Source organism: Ornithorhynchus anatinus, chromosome 11, assembly GCF_004115215.2.
Source record: "Ornithorhynchus anatinus isolate Pmale09 chromosome 11, mOrnAna1.pri.v4, whole genome shotgun sequence".
In the NCBI taxonomy this organism is placed as follows: domain Eukaryota; kingdom Metazoa; phylum Chordata; class Mammalia; order Monotremata; family Ornithorhynchidae; genus Ornithorhynchus; species Ornithorhynchus anatinus.
Genome location: NC_041738.1, coordinates 54,773,909 through 54,801,604, shown reverse-complemented (window position 1 = coordinate 54,801,604; position 27,696 = coordinate 54,773,909). Strand labels below are relative to the sequence as shown.

The 27,696-nt window shown below is 60.8% G+C and overlaps 2 protein-coding genes across 6 annotated transcripts; one reads left to right on the top strand and one right to left on the bottom strand.

Moving 5' to 3' along the window:
- The first annotated feature begins 1,328 nt into the window (after nucleotides 1–1,328).
- On the top strand, nucleotides 1,329–5,414 carry TAGLN (transgelin). 2 transcript variants are annotated; one of them, XM_029074782.1, is made up of 5 exons: nucleotides 1,329–1,391; nucleotides 3,080–3,275; nucleotides 3,446–3,623; nucleotides 3,866–3,968; nucleotides 4,851–5,414. In XM_029074782.1, exons 2-5 carry the CDS (start codon nucleotides 3,096–3,098, stop codon nucleotides 4,993–4,995), a joined length of 606 nt encoding a protein of 201 aa, XP_028930615.1. In that variant the 5' UTR covers nucleotides 1,329–1,391; nucleotides 3,080–3,095; the 3' UTR covers nucleotides 4,996–5,414. The 2 variants fall into 2 exon arrangements, with proteins under 2 accessions (XP_028930615.1, XP_028930616.1); XM_029074783.2 differs by having other exon boundaries at nucleotides 1,350–1,391; nucleotides 3,085–3,275.
- Nucleotides 5,415–5,683: 269 nt separating this feature from the next.
- Nucleotides 5,684–23,389, bottom strand: PCSK7 (proprotein convertase subtilisin/kexin type 7). 4 transcript variants are annotated; one of them, XM_029074779.2, is made up of 16 exons: nucleotides 23,323–23,387; nucleotides 17,092–17,577; nucleotides 16,774–16,908; nucleotides 15,734–15,899; nucleotides 14,820–14,910; nucleotides 14,057–14,111; nucleotides 13,768–13,906; nucleotides 13,316–13,416; nucleotides 11,635–11,802; nucleotides 11,045–11,152; nucleotides 10,523–10,625; nucleotides 8,468–8,624; nucleotides 8,206–8,300; nucleotides 7,674–7,767; nucleotides 7,417–7,534; nucleotides 5,684–6,646 (listed from the first exon to the last, which is right to left on the bottom strand). In XM_029074779.2, exons 2-16 carry the CDS (start codon nucleotides 17,563–17,565, stop codon nucleotides 6,341–6,343), a joined length of 2,310 nt encoding a protein of 769 aa, XP_028930612.1. In that variant the 5' UTR covers nucleotides 17,566–17,577; nucleotides 23,323–23,387; the 3' UTR covers nucleotides 5,684–6,340. The 4 variants fall into 4 exon arrangements, with proteins under 4 accessions (XP_028930612.1, XP_028930613.1, XP_039769591.1 ...); XM_029074780.2 differs by lacking the exon at nucleotides 23,323–23,387 and adding an exon at nucleotides 19,106–19,297; XM_039913657.1 differs by lacking the exon at nucleotides 13,316–13,416 and having other exon boundaries at nucleotides 10,523–10,600; nucleotides 11,045–11,182; nucleotides 23,323–23,389.
- Nucleotides 23,390–27,696: the final 4,307 nt, after the last annotated feature.

Here is a 27,696-nt window from a genome sequence, read left to right as displayed (position 1 = left end):
CTTCCTCGCAGGGATGAGATAAACACCTCCCAAAGTGTTCCAAGCATCTCCGCTGAAGACTGGGGAGAGGGGTGAGGCTCTTGGCTCCCTCAGCCCCTACAGGGGTGGAACTGGGGGAGGGGATAGAGACCCCTCCCAAGCATCTCCCCGGGTGGGGTGTCGGTGGCGGGGGGGGTGGTCTTTCTGCTCCCCCACCTCCCACAGGCATGGAGCTGAGGTTTGAGAAGCAGCATGCCGCAGGGGATAGAGCAAGGGCCTGGGAGTCAGAAGGTCCTGGGTTCTAGTCCCAGCTCCGCCACTTGTCTGCTGTGTGAACTTGGGTAAGTCACTTCACTTCTCTGTGCCTGTTACCTCATCAGTAAAATGGGGACCGAGACTGTGAATCCCACGAGGGACAGGGACTGCGTCCAACCCGATTTGCCACTATCCACTCGAGCGCTTAGCACGGTGCCTGGCACATAGTATTAATGATGATTGCTAAGCGCTGACTGTGAGCCAGGCATTGCCCTAAGCGCTGGGGCGGTTACAAGCAGCGTGGCTCAGTGGAAAGAGCACGGGTGCGGGAGTCAGATGTCATGGGTTCGAATCCCGGCTCTGCCACTTGTCAGCTGTGTGACTGTGGGCAAGTCACTTCACTTCTCTGTGCCTGTTACCTCATCTGCCTCACGTGGGACAATCTGATTACCCTGTATCTACCCCAGCGCTTAGAGCGGTGCTCTGCACCTAGTAAGCGCCTAACAAATACCAACATTATTATTACCATTACAAGGTAATGAGGTCGTCTCACGTGGGGCTCCCAGTCTTCATCCCCATTTTCCAGAGGAGGGACCTGAGGCCCAGTGAAGTGACTCTCGCCTCAAGTCACCCACCTGAGAAGCGGCGGGGAGGGGATTAGAACCCACGACCTCTGACTCCCAAGCCCGGGCTCTTGCCACTGAGCCGCGCTGCTTCTCCTAAGCGCTTAGCAAATCTGACGAATGATACGTTCATTTGTCCTAAGCGCTAAACAAATAGGATGAATGAAAACGATGTCGTGGTCCCCCCCTCCGCCACACACACATTCCTCTGAGCATCTCCCCCGCAGGGGGTGCGGAGCAGGGCCGTGGGACCCCCCGGGCCCGGGGGCGCCGGGCCTCCTGGCTATAAAAGGGCCTTCCCGGGTGCGGGCCCCGCCCGGCGCCCAGGCACGCGGGGAATGTGCGCGGCGGCCCCGCAGACTCGCCGCTCTGGGTGTCTTTCCCCAAATATGGAGCCCGGGCCGGGGCCGGGGGGCGGGGGGCGGGCCGGTGACATCAGCGGGCGGGCTCCGGCCTTTTAGCCCCCCGGCCCCGGCCGCCGCCCCGTCCCACACCGACCGCAGCCGTCCCGACCCGCCGCCTCCGAGGACCACGGTGAGCGGCCGCTCCGGGGGAGGGGGGTCATCGCATCCATCCCCCCGGCCTCCGGGCCCCTCGGGGTCGAAGGGAAGGCGTTGGGCTCCCCGGGGCCTGTGCGAAGGGCTGTGCCGCCGGGTGGAAGCTGGGGCCCGGCCGGGGGGGGGGCCCGCAGGTCGGTGCCCCGCCCGTCACTGGTCGTCGGCTTTCGAGTGCGGGTCCCCGAACGTCACCGGGTGTCTGTGTTTCTGAGTGTGGCCCTGGGTGTCGGTGTCTCTGAGCGTCACCGTGTGTCTGTGTCTCTGTATGTCCCTGTCTCTCAACGTGTCAGGGTCTCACCGTGTCCCTGAGTGACCCGGGGAGGCGGGGGCTAGGAGAGCCCCCGTGCCCTGAGTGTGTGTATTCCTCCCAATGTGTGACCCTATAAGATACCATATGTATGTATGTGTGTGTATACGCACACACAAACCCATGCGCACGTCTGCGTTACCGGGAAGCGCGGAGCTGGAAGGGTAAGGCGCCCGAGTCCGTCCTCCTGGCTGGTGTTTCCGGGGTCAGCAGCCGGTGGAGGTGGGGGACGGGGAGGGGGGAACGGTGCTGACCCCCGAGTCCTGAAGAAGCAGCTGCAGGGGAAGGCGTGAGGAAGGGTGAGCGGAGTTGGGGGCCCCGAACATCTTCATCCTCCAGTGCCTGCTCCGGACCAGCTGCCTGGGCCTATGGGAAGCCCGGCTCCAGGGCCCAGGGTAGAGCCCAATTCCCGGAGCTCAGGACCCCAGCGGGCAGAATCCGGTACCTGGTCCCGGGCAGACCCCCAGCTCCCAGACCCAGAGGCCCCGACGTGAACCCAACTCCGGTGCCCAGGCCCAGGGCCCCTGGCGGGCAAATGGGCGGCCCTGGAGCACGGCTTGGCGTCACTCAGCTCATTATGGATGGGGGAACTGGAGAGGGGCTGGACAACATCGGGGGGTTGGGGGCCCTTCCTCTCCCTCTCTCCGACTTCTGTCCGGGACCATCTTGGACCGGCGGCCCCCCTCTCCTGCCTTCGGGACCTCTCGGTTGGGCGGGGCCAGCCGAGAGCCAAGTTCTCGGAGTCGGTTGGTGGGGACAGGATATTCGCTCCCCCGAGCCTCTCTGCCAACGCTCTGGGAGCCCACCCACAATTTGGGCTGGCCTCACGGGGCTGAGCGGAGAGAGCCTGGACGGGGGGCTGCTAGCTAGAGCCAGGTTGGGGCGGACCCAGAGACGTCTTGGCTCTGTCTCGTTCCACCAAGCAGGCAGTTGGGGGAGGAGGGGTGTCCTCGGGGTTCCCACGGCCAGTGGCAGATTCTTGGCTCTGCAGGGTCCCTGGAGACCGGGAGGGAGGGCTGTGTCTGGGCCAGTCCTGCTCCTCTCCCAAGCCCAGACAGGCGGGACGGTGGCCCCCAAGGCGCCGGACGGTCCCGACTCTCCCATCTCGAGCCGGGGGAGCTGGGCTGGTCCTCCCTGGGGCCTGGGTCTCTCCATCCCCCCAGGCCCCGCCTTGCAGATCCTGTCTGGGGAAGATGGGGAGAGACCCCACTGGTCGGTGCCCCGGCGGGCCGGGCTGCCCGCACCTCAGGGCGGGACGAGTGGGTACTGGGAACCCTAACCCGGGACAGGAGGGCTGACTGGGTGGCCGCTCGGCCCTGCCCCCGCCGACCCCCACCGGTACCTCTCTTCGCTCCCAGCACAGCACCCAGCAACATGGCGAACAAAGGCCCTTCCTATGGCATGAGCCGCGAGGTGCAGTCCAAGATCGAGAAGAAGTACGACGAGGATCTGGAGGAGCGCCTAGTGGAGTGGATCGTGATGCAGTGCGGGTCCGACGTGGGCCGCCCCGACCGCGGACGCCTGGGCTTCCAGGTCTGGCTGAAGAACGGCGTGGTGAGTGGCTGCCTGGTGGGGATGGGCACCGGGTCCAGAGGCTGGTGATCTGGGGTGGAGCCCAGGGACGGAGCTGGGGCCTGGAGGCTGGGGCTGAAGCCCGGAGCCGGGGGTGGGCCAGTGCCTGGCACCTGGATGGGGCAGGGCCTGACTCTCTCTGGGCCCGGCAGATCCTGAGCAAGTTGGTGAACAGCCTGCATCCCGATGGCTCCAAGCCGGTGAAGGTGCCCGACAACCCGCCCTCCATGGTGTTCAAGCAGATGGAGCAGGTGGCACAGTTCCTGAAGGCCGCTGAGAACTATGGCGTCACCAAGACCGACATGTTCCAGACTGTGGACCTGTTTGAAGGCATGGTCGGGTGGAGGGGTGGGTGGGGCTGAGAGGGCAGGAGGGCAGGGCTTGGGCAGATCACCAGGCCCTGCCCCCTGCTTGGGGGAAAGATTTAGGTCCCATCAAAGCCCAGCCACCCTCCCCGGGACCACCCACACTGGCAGGGGAAGGGCCCCGTGACCTGGTCCAACAGTTCCCTGTGGCCATTCAGGCAGCGGAGGTGGGTCTTGGACCTGATTGGGGCTCTCCCTCGCCCGCAGGCAAGGACCTGGCAGCGGTGCAGCGGACCCTGATGGCTCTGGGCAGCCTGGCCGTGACCAAAAACGACGGGCACTACCGCGGGGACCCCAACTGGTTCATGAAGTAGGTGTTGCCCTGGCTGGGCCAGCCCGCCACCCCTCCCTGCCCTGCGGGGCAGGCTGCCCAGCTGAGGCCCAGCCTGGGTAGGGGAGCGTCCCCTCCTGGGGGGCAAAGCCCAAATTAGGGCAGGGCCCGAGTCTGAGAGGAGACAGGCTGGAGGGCTCAAGTGTCAGAAGGGTGGGCAGGGGAGGAAGATGGGGGCTAAGGAGAGCTGGGTGAGGTGAGGGGCAATGGAAGGGGGTTGGAGACTGGGGAAGGAGGGGAGGCCAGGGACTGGGTAGACACAGGGGCAGGTGGAGGATAGAGGATGGAGGGGAGGCCAGGAACCGAGTGGAGGATAGAGGATGGAGGAGGGGAGCTCAGGGGATGGGGGAGGGAAGGCCAGGGACTAGGAAGATACAGGGGCAGGTGGAGGATAGAAGATGGAGGAGGGGAGGCCAGGAACTGAGTGGAGGATAGAGGATGGAGGAGGGGAGCTCAGGGGATGGGGGAGGGAAGGCCAGGGACTAGGAAGACACAGGGGCAGGTGGAGGATAGAAGATGGAGGAGGGGAGGCCAAGAACTGAGTGGAGGATAGAGGATGGAGGAGGGGAGCCCAGGGGATGGGGGAGGGAAGGCCAGGGACTGGGTGGAGTTAGGAGCAGGAGGAGAATAGAGGTGAGCCGAGGCCAGGGGCAGGTGGAGGACAGGGAATGGAAGGGGGAGGTCAGGGAAAGTTGGAGGATGGGGATGGATGGGAGGCCAGAGGCAAGTGAAGGACAAGGGGTGGTGGAGGTGAGGCCAGGGACTGGGCGGGGGAGGGGCATGTAGGGGAGAGGGGATAGAGGAAGGGAAGGGGAGAGAAGAGAGGGGAGGCAACCCCTCGAGCGGTTCTTGTGTCGGCAGGAAAGCGCAGGAACACAAGCGGGACTTTTCGGAAAACCAGCTGCAGGAAGGCAAACACGTCATCGGTCTGCAGATGGGCAGCAACAGGGGCGCTTCCCAGGCGGGCATGACAGGCTACGGGAGGCCCCGGCAGATCATCAGCTAGAGGGGCGCCCTGCTCCAGCCCCGCCCCTGCCCTCTCCCTGCCCGCCTAGGCCCCAGGGCAGACCCCCCAGCGACCCCAGCTCGCTGCCTCGCTCCGGGCCCCCGGGCCCCCAGCTCCAGCAAAGCTTTGAGGCCCCAGTCCCCTCTTCCCCCAGCCCTGCAAGGGGCCAGCACACAGGCAGCTCCCCTCCCCTCTAGCCCCCAGGGAACCCACCCCTCGCTCCAGAGCATCGCCCTTTACCCCTGCCCCACCAGCTGCCCCCACTAGGCCCTCCCAGCCCGGGGGCGGCAACGTGGGCAGGCGGTCCATCCGGGGCATCGAGCCCGGGGTGGGGCACCCCTTCCCCGCTCTGGCTCCTCTCAGTTTTGTACGTTCATTTTTTGGGGGTAAAATAAGGAAAAATATAGAGATGAAACGTTTCTCCTGCTTGCTCTCTCGAGTCGGATTTCCTGCTTCTCCAACTGCTCCCTCCCTCCCCTCGGTGGTGGTGGGGGGGGAGCTGGCCCGATCCTGCGCGGCGGCAGGGGAATGAGCAACACGACCCCACGTCTAGGGCCCAGCCCTGCCCCATTATGGGAGAAAGCTTAGGCGGCAGAGTCGAGGGGGGAAGAGCGAAAGGATGCGATCTATCGGGCAGTCAGGTGGGCCGGGACGGTCTGGGCCAGCGGGCTGGGGCGAGGGTCCAGAATGGTGTGCAAGGTTTTTTTTATTTTGGAAAAGCTGTGCAGAAAACCCCAACCGAATGGCTGTTAAAGAGAAGTGAACCCTAGCGCTAAGACCGTGGGCAGCGGCAGCTCCGGGCCGCCCGGGTCTGACTAGCCGAGCGGATGGAGGGAGGTGGTGGGGGTGAATAGGGGGCTCTTGGCTCCCAGCGGGACCAGGCCCGTCCCACCACCGGCAGCAGGGAGCCTGGGGGAGAGAAGGGGCCTCAGGGGGCTGGGGGCGGCAGGGAGCTGGGCTGGGCTGCTGCGGCTCTCTGGGTCCCGGTCTCCATCCCCCCGTAGTCCCCACTGCATTCCCGGCTGTACCTCCTCTCCATCCCCTCTCACTCCAGCAGAGCCTAGAAGCTCCAGCGGGCACCTCGGGCAGGGATGGAGGGCCCCGGCCCCGGCCCCCTTCACCTCCAGCCCCCAGTCTCCCGGGCCCATTCATCCCGGGGCTCGGACTGCGGCGGTCAGCGTTCGGGCCCGAGTGGGCCTCCCTCCTCACCCCGAGCCAGGCGCGGGACGACCTCTGGAAGCTCGATCCGGGAGCCCGAGGGGGCTTCCCGGGCCCTCCGCCGTCCCGGGAAGGGAAGGTCCAGGCGACAGGAGTCCCATCCCGAGCCCACCAGGGAGGACCTGGGTCAGCACGCCGGCCCTTCCCGCACCTCCTGTAGGTCCAGGGCCGGGGCCAGGGTCCCCTCTCGGTCCCGGCTCCCCTGATTCGGCGGGTCAGGGGGCCCCTCGGTCTCCTCCACGTCCTTGTTCTCATACAAGGGTGCGGCCTCCAGCTCCATCCCCTCCTCCAGGGCCTGGTGGCGATTCCGGGACCCCAGGCAGGGAGCGCCGCCACAGGCCAGGTCGAAGGCCAGGTCCCTCTGGCTCAGGCACACCTCCAGCAGGTAGTAGGCGGTCCAGAAGACGGCAAAGCAGCCCAGCAGCATCAGGGTCTGGGGGACCAGATGTCTCCGTTATGGGCCGCTGATCCCCCCACCCCCACTTGGCTTCTCCCTTCGGGGTCCCCCAACCCACAGCTGGGTGGAGGGGCAGAGGGCCTGTCTGTCCGGGGCAGGCCACGAATGGGGTTTGGGGTGGGTCCCGGGCCCAACCTGAATCTTCGTTTTCTGTGGTACGTGCCCCAGGGCCCAGGACACACCACCAGAAGGGCACCCCGGACAGCCCTCGGCCCCAGCAGGCCTTCAGTAGAGTACGCTGCCCCTAGTAGGTGTCCAGTACACAACTCCGCACGAGGCGGCCTCTAATACAATGCTCTCCGAGCGCAGCAAGCATCCAATAGCGTTCAATAAATGCCACTGCCACTGAGGTCAGGAGTCCCTGGAGTCTGCCGGTGTCCACACCCCAGGGTGTCCTCGGCCCGGCCGCTGGGTCTCAATCCTCCTCCCCTCAATAATGACTGTACTATTTGCTAAGCGCTATGGGCCAGGCACTGTACTAAGTGCTGGGGTAGATACAGGTAAATTGGGTTGGACAAGGTATCTGTCCCATATGGGGCTCTCAGTCTTTAATCCCAGTTTTGCAGATGAGGTAAGTGAAGCACAGAGAAGTGAAGTGATTTTTCCTAGATTACCCAGCAGACAAGTGGAGGAGCCGGGATTAGAACCCGGGTCCTTCGGACTCCCGTGCTCCATCCACTACGCCATGCGGGGGCTCCACCCCAAGACCCCGCCCCCAGCCCAGGGTGAGCTCCCCGGGGTGGTACCTTGAGGGTGTTGGGGGTGAGACTGTAGCCGTCCTCTTCAGGGACGTCCAGCCCGGGCGGGCAAGGCAGGGAGAAGCCGTCGTGCAGGTACTTGCCACTCATAGCGTCCTCCAGCAGCCTGGTGGGCAATTGGCGGACGTGAGCCGGGCTCGCCGCCCTCCGCCGGTCCCCACTTCCCACTCTCTGGCTGGGGAGTCGGAAGAGGTGCGGGGGGAGGCGTCTCCCGGGGGTGGGAGGCCCGAGGACCCCTGCCCTACCTGCGCCTCTCTTCAACCTCTTGCGGATTCCACGCGGAGCCGTACAGGGTCAGCTGCCACCGCTCCAGGATGCCGACCCGGGACTCCCGGTCTCCTGGAGGGAGGAGAGGAGGCAGCTGAGGGCACGGTCCCTCTGCCACCACCTATCCCGTCAGGATGAGGTCCCAGGAAAGCACCCGCTCCTTGGGCTGAGTGGGCACCGCTGCTGCCCGGCCCAGAGCCCCCGAGACGGAAGGCCCCGGGCCGCAGCCCACGGACACCCCGGGCGTTCTGGACCTCGGTTTTCCCAGCCTAGGAAGGGGGAAGCTACCCTCAGCCCCACCGCCGCAGGTCGACTTGGAAGTCGCGGAGGCGGATGGTTACCGGTGCAGTCGCGGCCGCCCCGGGCCCTGCGCTCCCCCCAGCCCCTTCCTCGGCATCCCTCGGCCCCGAAGACCAGCTGCGAGGTAGAGCCCGCCGCCCGTGGGGAAGCCCAAGGCAGGGTACGGGGTCCACTGTACCAGACCCTCTGAGGGGAAGGGGCGAGGCTTACCCACATCCCTGACGGACAGCCGGTACTGGCCCTGGGCTCCCTCCCCCCAGCAGCGCACAGTGGAGAAGGTCCAGTCGTCGAAGCCACCGGGGTCCCTGGGGAACGGTGTGGGGAACGGTGGAGGGGGTGGCGGGGCTCCTCCCCTGCTCCCCGGGGGAAGCTCGGGCCCTCGGGCCGCCGGCCAGGGGCCCCGAGGTGCCCAAGGTCCCTTCCTGGGACGGCCCGCCCACCCGGGACGGAGCCGCGGGCCCGCGGAACGTACGAGTCGAGGCTGCGGGGGGCACCTATGAGCGACAGCATCCCGCTGGGGCAGGACAGCCGCAGGTCCAGGCTGCCACGCCGCGGGTGGCTGATGGTCACGGTCACCGCCACGTGCTCCAGTGTCCTCAGCCCTGACAGCGCCAGGTCCGCGTGGCTCACTGCAGAGAAGTGGGGGGAAGGGCGGGGGTGCCGGCACTGCCGCTCACCGTGGACCTCCGGGACAGCCCTCGCCCCCTCTGCTCCCCGGGGCCCCTCGCCCTTGGGGGGCTCCCCCCAAGCATGCCAATGCAAACGCGGACACACAACTGCACGTACACTCTCTGCTAAAGTGGAGGGTCTCCTTCTCCAGACAGACCAAATTCCCCCCAGCCTTTGAGCTGTGGGGTCCTGGGTGGTGGCGTCCCCAACTCTAATCCCAACATCCAGGCCCAGGGCCTTCTGCTGGCAGAACCCCACCCCCACATGGCCCCAGGGGGATGGATGCCCATCCGCTGCCCTGTCATCAGCCTTGCCCTCCTGATCCACCGGGAGCTGCTGGGGAGAAACAGAAGCTTCTGGGCTGGCAGGGGGCCAGGGCCGGGCTGGGGAAGGGAGGAGGAGGAGGAGAAGGAGGGAGGGAGGGAGGGAGGGAGGGAGGGAGAGGGGAAAGTGTAGTCTCTGCTGGGCTGGATTAGCCCAGCCCGAGCCATCCCTCTCCTGCCTCCAGCCCAGACTGGAAGCAGGGAACGTGCCTACCGCTCTGTTACAGTGTACTCTCCTAAGAGCTTCGTACAGTTCCGTGAATACAGTAGGCACTCAAAAGTACTACCGACTGATTGATCTAGTGATATTTTGGCCCTTTCTGGCACCGAGGGCACTCTGAGGGCGGCCACTCATTCAGAGGGAGAAACTAAGGCCCCGACAGGGAAGGAAGCTCTCGCCCTAACCGGGGGCAGCAGACGGGGGAAGCCCGGTTCCCTTAAGTGAGCCAGCAGCGGGCCCCGCGCGGTCCAACTCCAAAACCCTCCGGGCCAAAGTCAGGGCCCTGAGCTGTCCCTCGGCCCCAGGGGATCCCCCTCTTCCCTACCCTTCTTCCGGGTGCTGTTTTCGGCCCTCTCCTCATGCTAGTGTCGAATGGGCCGGGTGCCCGGAGCTCTGGGGTGGCGGGCTTTCCTCCCCACGGATTTCGGGGATCGTCCCGAGGAGAAGCCAAGGGCCCGGAGACAGAGTCTGGACTCTCAGCCTCGCAGAAAGGGGAGGACGGCAGGCCCCGGGCCCCTTGCAAGTCTCAAGGGTCCTGGACTCTGCTCTCTGGCGGGGACTCGGGGCACAAGCCAACTGCCCCCAACTCCTGGGCTCGGGAGCCCCGGGAGTCTTTACTGGCCTTTCCAAAACCCCATGGGCAGAGAACCCTATGGGTCCCTAATCTCTGGGGCTCATGAGAGATTAACTCTTGGCAGAGCAGGGAGGGAGCACAGAGGCCAGGTAGGTAGAAGACGGCAGAGGGGTATCTCTCTCTCCTGCAGCCCCGGAGATCCAGCCAGACAGAGGTGCGGTGGGCACTGGGGCAAACGGTAAAGAGGGGAAGATCTGGGGCTCCGTGCAGGTGCAGAGTAGGACCACGATGGGCGGAGGTTGAGGGGAGACTGGAGCTCTGAGAGAAACGCCACGGCCCTTCCCTTAACCCGCTGAGAAGTCGGTGGGCTGTGGAGCAGCCAGGCCCATCGTCTCCGTGGGAGCCTGAGGCCGCGCTGCAATTCCAACACACACACCCCCTGCCCCCCACTCCATTTCCCCCACCCCCAGGGCTCCAGCCCCCGTCACACCCCTCCCGGGAGCAGGTCTGGCACGGGAGAAAGGTCGCGTCTCTGGGGCCGGGCCGCCAGCTCAGAAGCGGCAACATGACCGAAAATGGGCAAATCCAACGGCTCCGGTTTGGCCCGGGCTCAGTCCCGGCTCAGCTCCGTTGGAGGGGGAAGGAGGGGGGCTGGGGGAGGGGAGAGGGAGAGCCGGCCCACCCCCCACCCCCGCGGAAACCTCCGGCCCAGGGTTAACCCCTTCCCTGCCGGCCACTCACCATTCCACACGACCTCCAGCGAGCGGGGGGCCAGCGGGATGACCTTTGCCTCTCTTAAGACGGGACTGACGTACGAAGCTAGGTAAGGGACAGATGTCCAGATCTGTTAAGGGAAAGGGAGGGAGCGGGCGGGGGACGGACACACACGCGCACACACACATACACACATTTAGCACCATGCAGGGATGCTCTCCAGCCCCCGCCCCTCCAGAGAGATTGAAAGCATCGGTCTAGAACCGCCCCCCCCCCCCCCCCCCCGGCTGCCCCCTCCAGTGACGACAGGGGCCGGCGACGGGCCGGGGGAGGGGAAGGGGCTGGGCCGGACCCTCGGCCCCCGCACAGGAGGGGTCAGAGCAAGTGAGGGGATCTCCGCGGGGGGTCCGGGAGTGACGTGGGGGTCAGGGCCCAGAGAGCCCTGAGGACCCACGGACTGACCCGGAAGCCCGCCTCCCAATCCGTTGGATGCGGTGGGCCTGCCTGATACCCCCCTGCCCTCCAGCAGCCGCCCCGACCCCCCCTCACCTTGGCGGCATTGACGAGCCTCCAGGCGTTGAGCAGGCCGAAGCCGTGCTGGTGGCTGTGGCTGAAACCGGCCTGGTTGGTGTCCCAGTTGGCGTGGTGGTCCTCGTACTGTCAGGGAGACGCAGATCCTTCTGGCCACTTCCTCCCCCCAAGACAGATCGGGGGATGCTCTGCTCGGAGGTGGCGGGGGAGGGGGTGGGCCTTGGAGGGAGCCACCCCCAGCCCACTGTGCAGAACTGGGGCCGGGATGAGGCCCTCAGGGCAGGCCTCAACCAGGGGAGGGATTGAGGGAGGGCTGCGGCTGGGACGCTTTCAGGGCCTCCGGGGTGGACCCCAGGCCTTGGCATCGGCTCTGCATACCTCACCCACACAGAACTGAACGTCCTGGCACTACGAGTCCCTCAAATCTGGGAACCCTGTGAAACACCCCTCTGGATCCCCAGGGACTTCACGTTCTGGATCCCGGGGGGGTGGGGCATCGGAGAACCCCGGAGGTGCCCGGAACCCTGAAGACGGGAATCGCCGGCCCCAGGGTCTCTGAAGCCCCTAGGCCTCAGGGGTCCCACGTTGGCAGGCAGGCGGGGGCTCACCCTGGTGGCTGTGAAGACGATGATGTGCTGCACATCTCTCCACGTCAGACAGGGCCGCACCTGCAGCATCAAGGCCATCATGCCGGCGGCCAGCGGGGCCGCCGCCGACGTCCCCGTGTGGCCCTCCGTGCAGCCTGTACCCTTCTGCAGGTCCCAGTCGGTGGTCACCTGCAGGGGTGGACGAGGTCCTGGTCGGGCTGGGGAGGACCCCGGGGCCGGCAGGGGCGGGCACGCTCTGGGGTGGGGCAGGCCGGGGGTCTCCCCTGCCAGAAGTCCACTCTTGCTCCCTCATCGCACCCCTATGCCCACCGCTCCCCATCGACACTTCCGTCTCCGTCTCACTATCCTCCGGCCCCTGGATTCCTCACTGTCTTCATTCACCCCCCCTCAACCCCTCGGCATTTACATCCACATCCATCGTTTCTTCATTTCCACTAGTGTCGGTCTCCTCCTCTAGACTGTAAGTTGGTGTGGGCAGGAAACATGTCTCCCAACTCTCTTCTATGGTACTCTCCCAAACTTAGTACAGTGCTCTGCACACAGTAAGCACTCAAATACCATCAATCAATAAGGCTTCTGTATTGGCTCCTCAGCGCTCAGCACAGAGCCCAGGGTCGGCCAAGACCTTGAGGCCGAGGTGGCCGTCTGGGGGATGGGGTGAAGCCGGGCAGGGCTGGGTCTGAAAGCATCTGTAAAGGCAGCCTGGTTCAGCCATCGCGCCGGTGGCCCCGGGGTGTAGGTGCCAGGGCCGGGGGGGGGGGGGGGATGAAGGGGGGGGGAATTCAGCCCAGACAAAGGGTGCATCTGTCTGCCTGGTGGAGCCCCGCCCTGCCCCGCTGGGGACTCGATGTGCTCTCTGGCTCCAGCCTGGTCCTGCTACTCTGAGCTCCTGGGCCCAGCCAGAGAAACCCCACCCTCCGACTCCCCACCCCAAAGTCCCAGGGTGGGAGGCAGTCCCGGGGGCACAGAGTGGAGTCTGTCCCCAAGTCTCGCAGGCCCCTTCATGGTTCCAGATTCAGGAGAAGCCACCCCAAGCCCAGGGCAGGAGGGAGCCGAGGCTACACTCCGGTGCTCCTGCTCCTGGCCCGGGCGCCTGGCTTCCGCCAATGGCGGAATGTGCTCGGATGCCTGGGGCTTCCAGAGACTGGGGAAACAGCCCCGGTCGGAGGCCAAGTGAGGGCTGTGCCAGGGAGAAAATTAATTTCTTCCTGTTAAGGAAGCCGCCCGGGGTGACTGGGTGACGGACTGTGGAAGTTGGCGGATCTGAGTCTACGACCTCCTCACGCTGCAGGGGGTGGGGAGGGAAGGGGGGTTGCCGGTGTGAGGGAGGGTGGAGGAGGCCTGGGCAGGCCTGGGTGCTGGGTGCCCCCACGCCCAGTCCGATGGCCTGGTACCATGCTTACACTAACTACAGTCCCCAGTGTTGGAGATTCACACTGTCGGGCGAGCCTTTCTATTGGACCTGGGCCAATCAGAGCCGGCGGGGAAGGCGGCGGGTGGGAGCGGGGGGTGCAGACCAGGGTCCGTGAGGGAGGAGGGGGCCGGGGGCAGATCAGGGCTGGGGAGGTAGCAGGGGCCGGGGGCAGACCGGGGCCGGGGAGGGAGCGGGGACAGGAGGCAGGTCGGAGCCGGGGAGGGAGAGGGAGCGGGGAGCGGGGACCAGGGGCCGAGGTCCACTGACAATGCTGCGCAGCATCTTGTCGCCGCCACTGAAGGTGACCGCCAACATGGAAGCGCACTCTTCCGCGTAGAACGGCATTCGGCCCTCCTCATCCACAGCTCCTGGGGGGTGAGGGCGGAACCGGGGGTCGGGCCTGGGTCCACCCGCACCCTGCAGGCTGGCGGAGCAGGGAATGCCCATCCTGGCGAGCCGGAGGTTACGGCTGAGCGTCCCCCGCGCCGCCCCCGGCCCCATGGAATTGCTGAGTGGCCCGCGGTCCACGGTCCTATACACCGCAGCCCCGCCCCACCTCATAGGCCGAGGTCTCTCCCCACAGTGGGCACTGACCCCCTGATGGGTCCGTCGAGGGCCAGCCCGACACCCGACAGATTCCCACCTTCACCCTTCCCCTGGCCGAGACCCACACCCAGAGGTGGGGAGCGGACGGGTCCCGGGGCGGCCCACGGTGCTACCTATGGTGATGGTGTAGATGGAATTGGCGTAGCCGTCGTAGTTGCAGTTGTCGCTGTGCTGCCCCCCGTTGCCGCTGGCAACCACAAAGATGCTCCCGAAACCGTGGCGGCCGGCCATGACCCCGTGCTGCAGGGCGGCCTGCGGGAAAGAGTCCCAGGGCTCGGGCCAATGGCCACCCTGCCCCTCCCCCGGTGGATGACCCTCCCCCGGGCCCTCCCGCTGGGGCCGTTCCTCACAGCGCCCCACTCCCGCCCCCGGCGGGGCTCGGGCCGATCCCCTCCTTCCCACCTTGCCGAGCTGGTGAGGCCCATCCACCGTCTTCCCATCGTCGTCCGGGCCCCAGCTGGGGAGAGGCAAGAAGTGACGGGGTTGGGGTCGGGCCTCGAGGGGGCCGGGACCGAAGCCAAGGTGGGCCAGTGACTCCTTGCCGCTGGGACCCGGGGGTCAGGGTTTGGACGGGAGGGTTCATTTAGCCCCTTTGACCTCCCCCAAAGAAGATGTGCTAGAGGCCTGGACTGGTGGAGGGGCGGGTAGGGAGGAGGCCTGGATGGGGAGCCCAGCCCTCGCCCTGCTTGAGTCCCCAGGAGGAAGGGACAGAGAGACGGACGGAGGGAGGGTGTACGTGGCTGGGGGTTGGGGGGGAAGTGCGCAGGGAGCTGTTTGCTCTTTCTCCAAAAGGAAACATACCACCCGGCTGACATCATCTCAGCCCCGCCAGGCCCAGAGGTGGGGTGGGGCGGGGGAAGGGCGGGAAGGGGGCAGGCTGTGCTTCCTGGTGGTCAAAGGGGAGCCAGACCCTGGCTCCATCCCCAGCCTGTCCCCTGAGCTCCCACGGTCCTCCTCCCAACCCTTAGTTTCCCCACCTTTGAACAGGAGGGAATGGGGACAGGGGCAGGGATGGGACTGGGAGACGGCGGGGGGGGAAGGGAGCACTGAGCCGGGAGCAGCCGGAGTCGGGTCTGCCCCTCAGGGCCCGAGGTTCCGGCCAGGGTCCAGACCCGTCCTCCCCGAGGCCGGAGAGAGGGGCGGAGGGGGCAAGAAGGGTCCTCACCTGCAGCTGTAGATGTCGTTGATCTGATAGTGCTTGTTGAAGGCCACGGCCTCCATGCTGTCCGTCAAGGGTCCGTCCAACACCCGGATCCCTGGGCATCGGGGGACGAGGGTCACGAGGGACATGGGAACGACCCCCACCCTGCCCTGCCCTGCCCTGGGCACCAGGGACAGTGACCGAGAGCCCTTCCTGGTTCCACTGCGGCCATGCTGCCTGGCCCCTCTCTGGGCCTTGGCCTGCCCTTAACCCTTCCTCTGCCCTCTCCTTGCATCTGGAGTTAGCTGGAGTGAAGTTGGACTGTGGTTGGGAGCACCGTAAGGGCTAGGGTGTCCTCGGAGAGAGGCGGGGGAGCACTGTGAGGGCCAGAGTGTCCTCAGAGAAGGGAGGGGGAGTACCATCAGGGCCGGGGGCTCTAGGTGAGGGGAGGGGGAGCACAAAGCTCCTCTCAGGGAGGGGAGGGGGAGTACCGTGATGGCCAAGGTGCTCTTGGAGAGGAGAAGGGAGGGGGATCACGGTGAGGGTCAGGGGCTTTTAGAGCGAGGAGAGTGAAGGGGAGCACCGTAAGAACCGGCGTGTTCATGGAGAGCAGGAGGGGGGCATTGTGAGGGCCAGGGGCTCTTGGAGAGGGGAGGGCTGCGGGGAGGCGTCTCAGAGCTCCCTCCCTCCCCGCCGGCCTTCCTCTGGACTGCTCTAGCGGTCTGGCTGGAAGGAGGGTTTCGCCCTCCGCTGGGCCGAGGGGGGAGCGTGGTCAGCCCAGGACAGCGGGCGAGGCAGGCACCGGCTCGTGGGCCGGCCCGGGAGGGAGCCCCCCACTGAGCCCGGGCAGGCGAGGAGCCCGGGCTGGGTGGGATGGCGGGACCCCGAATCCCGGTCCCCCCCGGCCGGAGGGAAGAGGGAGGGCACGGTGCGCCTACCTGCGATGCGGCTGCCGAAGGCCACACCAACGGCACAGAAGCTGTTGTTGGGCACCGCGGCGATCTCTCCCGCGCAGCGGGTGCCGTGGTGGTTGCCGTTTTCCTCATCGGGGTGGGGCATGGGGTCGGGATCGTTGGAGTTGAGGTCGTAGCTGCCTTCGGGGCTCTAGAAGGGAGGAAGAGAGTGGGGTCGGGGGAACGTTCGGGTCACCAGCCGCCGCACGGGCACGGGGCTGGGGCGGGACCTGGGCCCTGGGGATCTGGCGGGGGCCGAGGAGGGACCGGGGGCTCTGATCCTCCCGGGGACACCCTGCCATCAGAAGGGGAGGGCACTGCCCACCCGGGGGTCCTGGGGAAAGCTGAGGGGCTGCAGTGTGGACAGCCAGACCGCAAGGACTGGTCAGCGGCTCGTCTTTGTCCCATCTGCCTCCTAGGGGGGCACTGCTCGTGAATAACTGCAGTATTTGTTAAGTGCTTACTATCTGCCAAACACTGTGCAAAGCCCTGGAGCAGATGCAACGTGTGCAGTTGGGATGCGGTCCCTCTTCCACATGGGCTCACAGCCCAAGCGGGATTTATACCCTATTTTACAGGTGAGGAAACTGAGGCCCACAAAAGTTCAGTGAACTTGCCCAAGGCCCCCCAGCAGGCCAGAGGCAGAGCCGAGATTAGAACCCTGGTCTTCTGACTCCCGGCTTTCGGCTCTTTCCATTAGGCCACGCTGCTCTCCGCTTCGCACTGCTCTGGGGGGGCCACCCTGGGAAGAGGGAGGGGCGGTCGGAATCCGCTCTCCCCCAGATCCTCCGTGCCTGGGAAGGAACCGGAAGAGGGTGGTGTCCCCGGCCGGCGGGCGGCTGCCCCCACCCCAGGGGCTGAACTGCCTCTCTCTGGGCATCCGTCCAGCAGGCTGATCTCGGCCGGGTTAGGGAGCCTGCTGGCCCGGGCAGGGGAGGGCGGGGTCCCAACCCCTTGGGGGAACACTGTGCCTCCACCCGACCCCTCCGCTTGGCCCTCGGGAGGAAGGAGGGATGGCCGCTCACGTAATTAGGCTGGATGTCCTGGATGGTGTGCTCCACGCCATCGTCCACCACCACCACGGTCACCCCACGGCCCGTCACGTTACGCTCCCACACGCCCGTCACGTTGATGTCCCGGCCGGGGCTGCGCCGGTTGTTCTGCCGGAGAGGCTGGTCAGCTGGCCCGGGAAGCAGAGCCCCCGGGCGGGTCCCGGCCGGGCACCCCCGGCAATGGCCACCCTGAAGACCCAGAACCGCCCCTGGGAGCCGGGCAGCCACTCTGGGGAGGCTGGGGACCCGGGAGGTGACCTCCCCCCACCCGCCTCCCCCGCCGAGACTCACCAGGTGCCACTGCTGTGGGAATTTGGGGTCGTTGAAATGCAGGCCCCGCTTGGCTCGCTTCAGCAGCCGCTGCTCTGCATGCCAACGCACGGCTTCGTGCCCGGCCAGCACCTCCTCGGCCCGCCGCCGCGCGGCTTCCTCCTGCCCATCCTCGCGGGGCCCGGCCGGCTGGGTGAAGAGGTAGTGCCCCCGCAGCTCTCCGATGCGTCCGGCGTTCACCAGCCCCGCGGCCCGGGCCAGGGCGTCTGCCCGCTGCCGCGTCCCCTCCTCCTCGCCCTCCGCGCCATCCAGGTGAACGGCCCAGCTCAGCCCCACGGAGCCCCGGGCCTCAGTCCCGTCCGGCTCCGGGAGGCCGGAGACCCGGGGAGCCAGCAAGGAGACCCCGGCTAGGGCCAGCCACAGGCAGGGGGGCAGGCCCAGGAGGGGCTCCGGGTTCACACTCCACGGCGGCTCCTTCCACCTCCCTCTCGGCATCAGAGCGGCGGGCTGGGGGAGAGGGCAGGGGGATTAGGACTCTGCAGCCCGGAGTCGGACCCCCGAGGAGCCACACAACAGGAGCGGCTAAACTCCCCCGGGCTCCACGTCCTCCTGGCCATCACCCGAAGCGCGTCCAGCTGCCAGAGACAACCTTCACTCTCCTTTCCCAGAGACGCTAGTCTCCTCTCCCAACCTACCCCAGCAGCGTAGGCTAGCGGAGCAGTATGGCTTAGCAGAGGGAGCGCAGGCCTGGGAGTCCAAAGGACCTGGGTTCTAATCCCAGCTCCGCCACTTGTCTGCTGAGTGGCCCTGAGCAGGTCGCTTCACTTCTCTGGGCCTCAGATTCCTCATCTATAAAATGGGGATTCAATCTTACTCCCTCTTACTTCAGAAGGGGAGCCCCATGAGGGACGAGAATTGGGACCAATGTATCTACCCTAGCTCTCATTCATTCACTCATTCATTAAGCACTTACTGTGTGCACAGCACTGTAGTAAGCACTCGGGAGAGTACAATACAACAATAAACACATTCCTTGCCCACGACGAGTTTACTGTCTAGAGGAGACAGACGTAAATATAAAACAATATATTACAGATATGTACGTAATGGTGTGGGGCCGGAACGGGGAAAGAAAAGAGGGTGCGAGTCAGGGCGAGGAAAATGGGGGCTAAGTCAAGGAGGGCTTCCTAGAGGAGATGTGCCTTCAATAACTCTCTGTCAGATTTGAGGATGGAGGGCGTTCCAGGTCAGAGGCAGAATGTAGACGAGGGGTCGGTGGTATGATAGGAGAGACTGAGGCACAGTGTGAAGGTTAGCATTAGAGGAGCGAAGCGTGTGGGCTGGGGGTAATAGGAGAGTAGTGAAGTGAAGTTGGAGAGGTCGAGGTGATAGAAAGCTTTAAAGCTAACGGTGAGTTTTTGTTTGATGTGGAGTACAGTGCTTTGCACTCAGTAAATGCTCAATAAATACGACTGAATGAATGAATCTATGTGGCGGTGGATGGACAACCGTGGAGTTTTCTGAGGAGTGGGTTGACATATACTATACGTTCTGGTAGAAAAATGATCCGGGCAGCAGAGTGAAATATGGACTGGAGTGGGGAGAGGCAGGAGGCTGGGAGGTCAGCAAGGAGGCTGAGGCAATAATTCAGGTGGGTTAGGATGAGTGACTGCATTAACGTGGTAGCGGTTTGGATGGAAAAGAAAGGGCGGATTTTAGCGATGCTGTGAAGGTGGGACCGACAGGATTTAGCGTTGGACTGAAGATATGAGTTGAATGAGAGAGAGAGGAGTCAAGGATTAACGCCAAAGTAGGAGGCTTGTGAGACGGGAAGGATGGTGGTGCCATCTACAGTGATGGAAAACTCGGGGGGATGACAGGGTTTGGGTGGGAAGATAAGGAGTGCCGCTTCGGACAGGCTGAGCACTTATTACAGTTCTTAGCACGTAAGGCGCACAACTATTATTACTGCTATCACCCTGACACCCAGGAAGGACCTTGGGGAACAGGAGGTCTTCCGGGCGCTCGTTCCCACCTGGTCTTGGCAAGGGGTTGTGCTCGGGGTTCAGCTGGGCGCCTCTGACTCATTTTGTGAGGTCGAAGGAGAACGGGCATCACCATTCCCGGCGGCGCAGAGAGCCAGGGCACGGTCAGGAGAGAGCGGCCCTGGCTACAGATCTGCGGCCAGAAACGACAGGGAGCTGGAAGGGCAGAGGGACAGGTCCCGGGGCCATGGGTCATTTCCAGGAGGCTGGCAAACGAAAGGCCTTGGAGGGATCAATCAATCAATCAATCAATGCAGGGCACTGTACTAAGCGACTGGGAGAGTACAATACAACAGAGCCGATAGACTCGTTCCCTGCCCGTAAAGAACTGGCAGGCTATAGGGGAAGAGAGACGTGAAGTACAGTCCGGATATGGACATAAATGCTGAGGGCGGGACGAATGTCAAGCGCTTAGTCAAGTGTGAGAAGCAGCGCGACTACTTAGTGGAAAGAGCACGGGTTTGGGAGTCAGAGGTTGTGGGTTCTAATCCCCGTTCCGCCACTTGACAACTGTGTGACACTGGGCAAGTCACTTCTCTGAGCCTCAGTTACCTCATTGGTAAAATGGGGATGAAGACTTTGAGCCCCACCTAGGACAACCTGATAACCTTATATCGCTCCCAGCCCTTAGAACAGTGCTTGGCACGTAGTAAGTGCTCAACAAATACCATCATCAGCATTACTATTATATTATTATTGAAGGGGACAGATCCAGGTGAATAGGCCATGCAGAAGGGACAGAGAGTAGGGGAAATACGGACTTGGGAGGGGAAGGCTTCTTGGACATGGGATTTTAGGATTGAAAGTGGAAAGAGTGGTGGTCTGTCAAATATAATGGGAAAGGGAGTTCCAGGTCAGAAGGAGGAGGTAGGCAAAGAGTGGGCAGCGGGATAGACTGGATGCCCTAAATGCCCTTCCCCGATCTGCCCAGGGGATTTGCAGGACCCTCTCCGCTCTGCCAACAAGTCCCGACCTCTGGCCCATGTCCCAGGCCTGGGAATACTAATAATAATGATGGCATTTGGTAAGCGCTTACTATGTACCAAGCACTGTTCTAAGCACTGGAATAATAATTATGGTATTCTCTAAGCGCTTACTATGTGCCAAGCACTGTTCTAAGTGCTGGGGTAGACACAGGGTAATCAGGTTGTCCCACATGGGGCTCACCCTTTAAATCGCCATTTTCCAGATGAGGTAACTGAGGCCCAGAGAAGTTAAGTGACTTGCCCAAGGTCACGCAGCAGACAAGTGGCGGAGCGGGAATTAGAACCCACGACCTCTGACTCCCAACCCTGTGCTCGTTCCACTGAGCCAGAAGAAGCTGTATTCCGTCTGCTAACTCTACCGTTCTCCCCTCAGCATTTAGTACAGTGCTCTGTACACAGCAGGCGCTTAATACATTGTGCTTGAGAATGGTGTAATGGCTAGAGGCCGGGCCTGGGAGCCAGAAGGTCATGGGTTCTAATCCTGGCTTGGTCACTTGTCCGCTGTGTGACCTTGGGCAAGTCACTTCGCTTCTCTGGGCTTCAGTCCCCTCATGTGTAAAATGGGGATTACAAGTGTGAGCCCCGCATGGGACAGGGACTGTGTTTGCTGGTATCCACCCCAGTGCTTAGTACAGAGCCTGGCACACAGTTAAGTGCTAAAATACTATTATTAATTTTACTAGCTACCAGCGATTGCTTTGTTTTGCTGTCTTTCCCTTTCTAGACTGTGAGCCCGTAGTTGGGCAGAGATTGTCTCTATCTGTTGCTGAATTATACCTTCCAAGTGCCTAGTACAATGCTCTGCACACAGTAAGTGCTCAATAAATACGGTTAAATGAATGAATTGCCCATTCCAAGCGCTTAGTCCAGTGCACTGCACACAGTCAGCGCTCAATCAATACGACTGAGTGAATGAACTGTCCATTCCAGGCGCTTAGCCTGGTGCTCTGCACACAGTAAGCTTTCAATAAATATGATTGAGTGAATGAATGACTTGTCTATTCCAGGCGCTTAGTCTGGTGTTCTGCACACAGTCAGCGCTCAATCAATACGACTGAATGAATAATGCTGGTATTTGTTAAGTGCTTACTATGTGCAGGGCACTGTTCGAAGCGCTGAGGTAGATACAGGGTAATCAAGTTGTCCCACGTGAGGCTCAGTTCATTCCCATTTTACAGATGAGGGAACTGAGGTCCAGAGAAGTGAAGTGACTTGCCCACGGTCACACAGCTGACAAGTGGTGGAGCCGGGATTCGAACCCATGACCTCTGACTCCCAAGCCCGGGCTCTGTCCACTGAGCCACGAATGAATTGTCCATTCCCAGGTGCTTAGTCTGGTGCTCTGCACACAGTCAGCGCTCAATAAATACGACTGAACTGTCCATTCCAGGCGCTTAGGTCGGTGCTCTGCACATAGTAAGTGCTCAATCAATACGACTGAGTGAATGAATGACTTGTTCAACTCAGGTGCTTAGTCCAGTGCTCTGCACAATCAGTGCTCAATCAATACGATTGAATGAACTGCCCATTCCAGGCGCTTAGCCCAGTGCTCTGTACATAGTAAGCACTCCATAAACACGATTGAATGAATGAATCGCCCATTCCAGGCGCTTAGCCTGGTGCTCTGCACATAGCCAGCGCTCAATAGATACTATTGAATGAATTGTCGATTCCAATCACTTAGTCGGGCGCTCAGCACACAGTCAGCGCTCAATCAATACGACTGAATGAATGAATGAACTGTCCATTCCAAGTGCTTAGCCCGGTGCTCTACACATAGTAAGTGCTCAATAAATACGATTGAGTGAATGAATGAATTGTCCATTCCAGGCGCTTAGCCCGGTGCTCTGCACACAGTCAGCGCTCAATCAATACGATTGAACTGTCCATTCCAGGCGCTTAGCCCAGTGCTCCGCACACAGTCAGCGCTCAGTCAATACGATTGAATGAATGAATGGTCCATTCCAAGCGCTTAGCCCAGTGCTCCGCACGCAGTCAGCGCTCAATCAATATGACCGAATGAATGAATTGTCCATTCCAAGCGCTTAGCCCAGTGCTCCGCACACAGTCAGCGCTCAGTCAATACGATTGAATGAATGAATGGTCCATTCCAAGCGCTTAGCCCCAGTGCTCCGCACACAGTCAGCGCTCAGTCAATACTATTGAATGAATGAATGGTGCATTCCAAGCGCTTAGCCCTGTGCTCTGCACACAGTCAGTGCTCAGTCAATACGATTGAATGAATGTATGAATTGTCCATTCCAGGCGCTTAGCCCAGTGCTCCGCACACAGTCAGCGCTCAGTCAATACGATTGAATGAATGAATGGTGCATTCCAAGCGCTTAGCCCCAGTGCTCCGCACACAGTCAGCGCTCAGTCAATACTATTGAATGAATGAATGGTGCATTCCAAGCGCTTAGCCCTGTGCTCTGCACACAGTCAGTGCTCAGTCAATACGACTGAATGAATGTATGAATTGTCCATTCCAGGCGCTTAGCCCAGTGCTCCGCACACAGTCAGTGCTCAGTCAATACGATTGAATGAATGAATGGTCCATTCCAAGCACTTAGCCCAGTGCTCCGCACACAGTCAGCGCTCAATCCATATGACCGAATGAATGAATGGTGCATTCCAAGCGCTTAGCCCAGTGCTCAGCACAGTCAGCGCTCAGTCAATACGATTGAATGAATGAATGGTGCATTCCAAGCGCTTAGCCCAGTGCTCTGCACGCAGTCAGCGCTCAATCCATATGACCGAATGAATGAATGGTGCATTCCAAGCGCTTAGCCCAGTGCTCCGCACACAGTCAGCGCTCAGTCAATACGATTGAATGAATGAATGAATGAATGGTCCATTCCAGGCGCTTAGCCCGGTGCTCTGCACACCGTCAGCGCTCAGTCAATACGATTGAATGAAGGAATGGTCCATTCTAAGCGCTTAGCCCAGTGCTCCGCACACCGTCAGCGCCCGGTCAATACGACTGAATGAATGAATGGTCCATTCCAGGCGCTCAGCCCGGTGCTCTGCACATAGTCAGCGCTCAATCGATGGGATGAATGAATGAATGAATGAGTGAGTGAGTGAGTGACAGATGGCCCCCTCAGAGGCGGGGGTTCCCGGGGGGGCCGGCCGGGGGGGGCCCCGGCTCTGAGGGGGCGCAGGCAGGAGGCCTGGGCCCGGCCCCGGACGCCCACCCCCGCCTCCCCGCGGCTCCCCCTTACCCGCCGCCGTCCCCGCCGCCACCGCCGGTCCGCCAGGGGCCTCGCCGCTTCCCCAGGCGGCGGGAGGCCGCTCCCTCCGACGTCACTTCCGGGTCGGCCGGAAGCGGGGGGGGCGGGCCGAAGGGCAGGCCCAGCCAATCGGCAGCCGAGCTCGGGAAAGGGGCGGGAAAAGCGCCGCCCCTCAGGCGCCTCGCGCCTCGGGCCCGCCCCCCCCCCCCCCCCCAGCGTAATCCTAGCAACGAGAACAAGAAGTATAATAATAATGTCGGTATTTGTTAAGCGCTTACTCTGTGCCGAGCACCGTTCTAAGCGCTGGGGTAGACACAAGGGAATCAGGTTGTCCCACGTGGGGCTCCCAGTCTTCATCCCCATTTGACAGATGAGGTCACTGAGGCCCCCGAGAAGTGAAGTGACTGGCCCACGGTCATACAGCTGACAAGTGGCAGACCCGGGATTCGAACCCATGACCTCTGACTCCCAAGCCCGTGCTCTTTCCACTGAGCCACGCTGCTTCTCTAATAATGTTGCTATTGGTTAAGCGCTTACTATGTGCAGAGCACTGTTCTGATAATAATAATGTTGCTATCGGTTAAGCGCTTACTACGTGCAAAGCACCGTTCTCAGCGCCGGGGGAGATACAGGGTCATCAGGTTGTCCCACGTGGGGCTCCCAGTCTTCATCCCCATTTTATAATAATAATAATGTTGGTATTTGTTAAGCACTTACTATGTGCAGAGCACTGTTCTAAGCGCTGGGGGAGATCCAGGAGAATGAGGTTGTCCCACGTGAGGCTCACAGTCTTCATCCCCATTTGACAGATGAGGGAACTGAGGCCCAGAGAAGTGAAGTGACTCACCCACAGTCACACAGCTGACAAGTGGCAGATCCGGGATTCGAACCCGTGACCTCTGACTCCCAAGCCCGGGCTCATTCCACTGAGCCACGATGCGGTTTCTCAGCCACGATGCGGCTTCATTTTACAGATGAAGTAACTGAGGCCCAGAGAACAATAATAATGTTGGTATTTGTTGAGCGCTTACTATGTGCAAAGCACTGGTCTAAGTGCTGAGGGGATACAAGGTGATCAGGTTGGCCCTGGTGGGGCTCACAGTTTTAATCCCCATTTTTCAGATGAGGTCACTGAGGCCCAGAGAGAATAATAATAATGTTGGTATTTGTTGAGCGCTTGCTATGTGCAAAGCACTGTTCTAAGCGCTGGGGGGATACAGGGTGATCAGGTTGGCCCTCATAGGGCTCACAGTTTTAATCCCCATTTTACAGATGAGGTCACTGAGGCACAGAGAATAATAATGTTGGTATTTGTTAAGCGCTTACTATGTGCAGAGTACTGTTCTAAACACTGGGGTAGACACAAGGGAATCAGGTTGTCCTACATGAGGCTCACAGTCTTAATCCCCATTTTACAGATGAGATAACTGAGGCACAGAGAAGTGAAGTGACTTGCCCACAGTCACACAGCTAAATGGCAGAGCCAGGATTCGAACCCATGACCTCTGACTCCAAAGCCCGGGCTCTTTCCACTGAGCCACGCTACTTGCCCAAAGTCACACAGCTGGCAAGCGGCAGAGCTGGGATTCGAACCCATGACCTCTAACTCCCAAGCCCGGGCTCTTTCCACTGAGCCACGCTGCTTCTCAATGTTGGTATTTGTTAAGCGCTTACTATGTGCAGAGCACTGTTCTAAGCGCTGGGATAGATACAGGGTCATCAGGTTGTCCCACGTGAGGCTCACAGTCAATCCCCATTTTACAGATGAGGGAACTGAGGCCCAGAGAAGTGAAGTAACTTGCCCACAGTCACCCAGCTGACAAGGGGCAGAGTCAGAATTCAAACCCATGACCTCTGACTCCCAAGCCCAGGCTCTTTCCACTGAGCCACGCTAATGATTGTATTTGTTAACAATGATAATGATGATGATGATCGTATTTGATTCCCCCCTTCCCGTCCCTTCAGTACTGTGCTCCTTTGAATAGAGAAGCAGCGTGGCTCAGTGGAAAGAGCCGTGCTTGGGAGTCAGAGAGCATGGGTTCGAATCCTGCCTCTGCCACTTAGCTATGTGACTGTGGACAAGTCAGTTCACTTCTCTGGGCCTCAGTTACCTCATCTGTAAATGGGGATTGACTATGAGTCTCACGTGGGACAACCTGATTACCCTGTATCTACCCCAGAGCTTAGAACAGTGCTCTGCACATAGTAAGCGCTTAACACATACCAACATTATTATTATTACTATATTATTTATGACCCTATTTATTTGGTTAAGGAAGTCCACATCCCCTTGATTCTATTTATAGCGATAATGTTGTCTCGTTTTTGTTTCGTTCTGTTTTGCTCTGCTGTCTGTCTCCCCCGATTAGACTGTGAGCCCGTCATTGGGCAGGAATTGTCTCTCTCTGTTGCCCAATTGTCCATTCCAAGCGCTTAGTCCAGTGCTCTGCCCATAGTAAGCGCTCAATAAATACTATTGAATGAATGAATGAGTGAATTCGTTGAGGATAATAATAATGACGATGATGCTATTTCTTAATAATAATAACAATAATGGTATTTGTTAATAATAATACTGATAATGGTATTTGTTAATAATAATGATGGCATTTGTTAGTAACAATAATGATGATGGTATTTGTTAATAATGATAATAATAATGATGATGGCATTTGTTAAGCACTTACTATGTGTAAAGCACTGTTCTAAGCACTGGGGAGGACAGAAAGTGATCAGGTTGTCCTACATGGGGCTCACTGTCTTAATGCCCATTTTACAGATGAGGTAACTGAGGCCCAGAGAAGTGAAGTGACTTGCCCAAAGTCACCCAGCTGACAAGCGGCAGAGCCGGGATTAGAACCCATGACTTCTGACTCCCCAGCCCGTGCTCTTTCCACTGAGCCATGCTGCTTCTTTATAATGATGATTGTATTTGTTAAGCGCTTACTATATGCCGAGCACTGTTCATTCATTCAATAGTATTTATTGAGCGCTTATTATGTGCAGAGCACTGTACCAAGCGCTTGGAATGGACAATTCGGCACCAGATAGAGACAATCCCTGCCCACTTACAGTCTAATCGGGGGAGACAGATAAAAACAATAGCAATAAATAGAATCAAGGGGATGGACACCTCATTAACCAAATAAATAGGGTAATAAAAATATAGACAAATGAGCACAGTGCTGAGGGGAGGGGAAGGGAGAGGGGGAGGAGCAGAGGGAAAGGGGGCTTAGCTGAGGGGAGGTGAAGGGGGGAGGTGAAGGGGGCGTAGAGAGGGAGCAGAGGGAAAAGGGGAAGCTCAGTGTGGGAAGGCCTCTTGGAGGAGGTGAGCTCTCAGGAGGGCTTTGAAGAGGGGAAGAGAGTTAGTTTGGCGGAGGTGAGGAGGGAGGGCGTTCCGGGACCGCGGGAGGACGTGGCCCAGGGGTCGACGGCGGGATAGGCGAGAACCGGGGACGGTGAGGAGGTGGGTGGCAGAGGAGTGGAGCGTGCGGGGTGGCCGGTAGAGAGAAGGGAGGAGAGGTAGGAAGGGGCAAGGTGTTGGACAGCCTTCTAAGCCCTGGGGAGGATACAAGAGAATCAGGTAATCAGAGAAGCAGCGTGGCTTAGTGACAAGAGCCCGGGCTTGGGAGTCACAGGTCAAGGGTTCTAATCCCAACTCCGCCGCTTGTCAGCTGTGTGACCACGGGCAAGTCACTTGACTTCTCTGGGCCTCAGGTACCTCATCTGTAAAATGGGGATTAACTGTGAGCCTCACGTGGGACAACCTGATGACCCTGTATCTACCCCGGCGCTTAGAATAGTGCTCTGCACATAGTAAGCGCTTAACAAATACCAACATTATCATTCATTATTATTACTAGAGAAGCAGTGTGGCTTAGTGGAAAGAGCTTGGGAGTCAGAGGAAGTGGGATCTAATCCCGCATCCGCCACTGATCAGCTGTGTGACTTTGGGCAAGTCACTTCGCTTCTCTGGGCCTTAGTTACCTCATCTGTAAAATGGGGGTGAAGACTGGGAGCCCCACATGGGACAACCTGATTACCTTGAGAAGCAGCGTGGCTCAGTGGAAAGAGCACGGGCTTGGGAGTCAGAGGTCCTGGATTTTAATCCCACCTCCGCCACTTGTCAGCTGTGTGACTTTGGGCAAGTCACTTTACTTCCCTGTGCCTCAGGTACCTCATCTGGAAAATGGGAACTAAGACTGTGAGCCCCACTGGAACAACCTGATCACTTTGTATCCCCACCCCCCAGCACTTAGAATAGTACTTTGCACATAGTAAGAGTTTAACAAATACCATAATTATTATTATTATATCATCCCCCAGTGCTTAGGACAGTGCTTTCACATCGTAAGCGCTTAACAG

What these genes read in the sequence shown, in the direction of transcription:
- TAGLN (XM_029074782.1), top strand. Translation starts at nt 3,096, where the DNA reads ATGGCGAACAAAGGCCCTTCCTATGGCATGAGCCGCGAGGTGCAGTCC. An exon ending in TCTGGCTGAAGAACGGCGTG is followed by an intron (nt 3,276 to 3,445) that starts GTGAGTGGCTGC and finishes TGGGCCCGGCAG; the next exon opens with ATCCTGAGCAAGTTGGTGAA. An exon ending in GACCCCAACTGGTTCATGAA is followed by an intron (nt 3,969 to 4,850) that starts GTAGGTGTTGCC and finishes TTGTGTCGGCAG; the next exon opens with GAAAGCGCAGGAACACAAGC.
- PCSK7 (XM_029074779.2), bottom strand. Translation starts at nt 17,565, where the DNA reads ATGCCGAGAGGGAGGTGGAAGGAGCCGCCGTGGAGTGTGAACCCGGAG. An exon ending in TCCCACAGCAGTGGCACCTG is followed by an intron (nt 16,909 to 17,091) that starts GTGAGTCTCGGC and finishes CCTCTCCGGCAG; the next exon opens with AACAACCGGCGCAGCCCCGG. An exon ending in GGCTCGTCAATGCCGCCAAG is followed by an intron (nt 10,626 to 11,044) that starts GTGAGGGGGGGT and finishes TTCCCTTAACAG; the next exon opens with ATCTGGACATCTGTCCCTTA.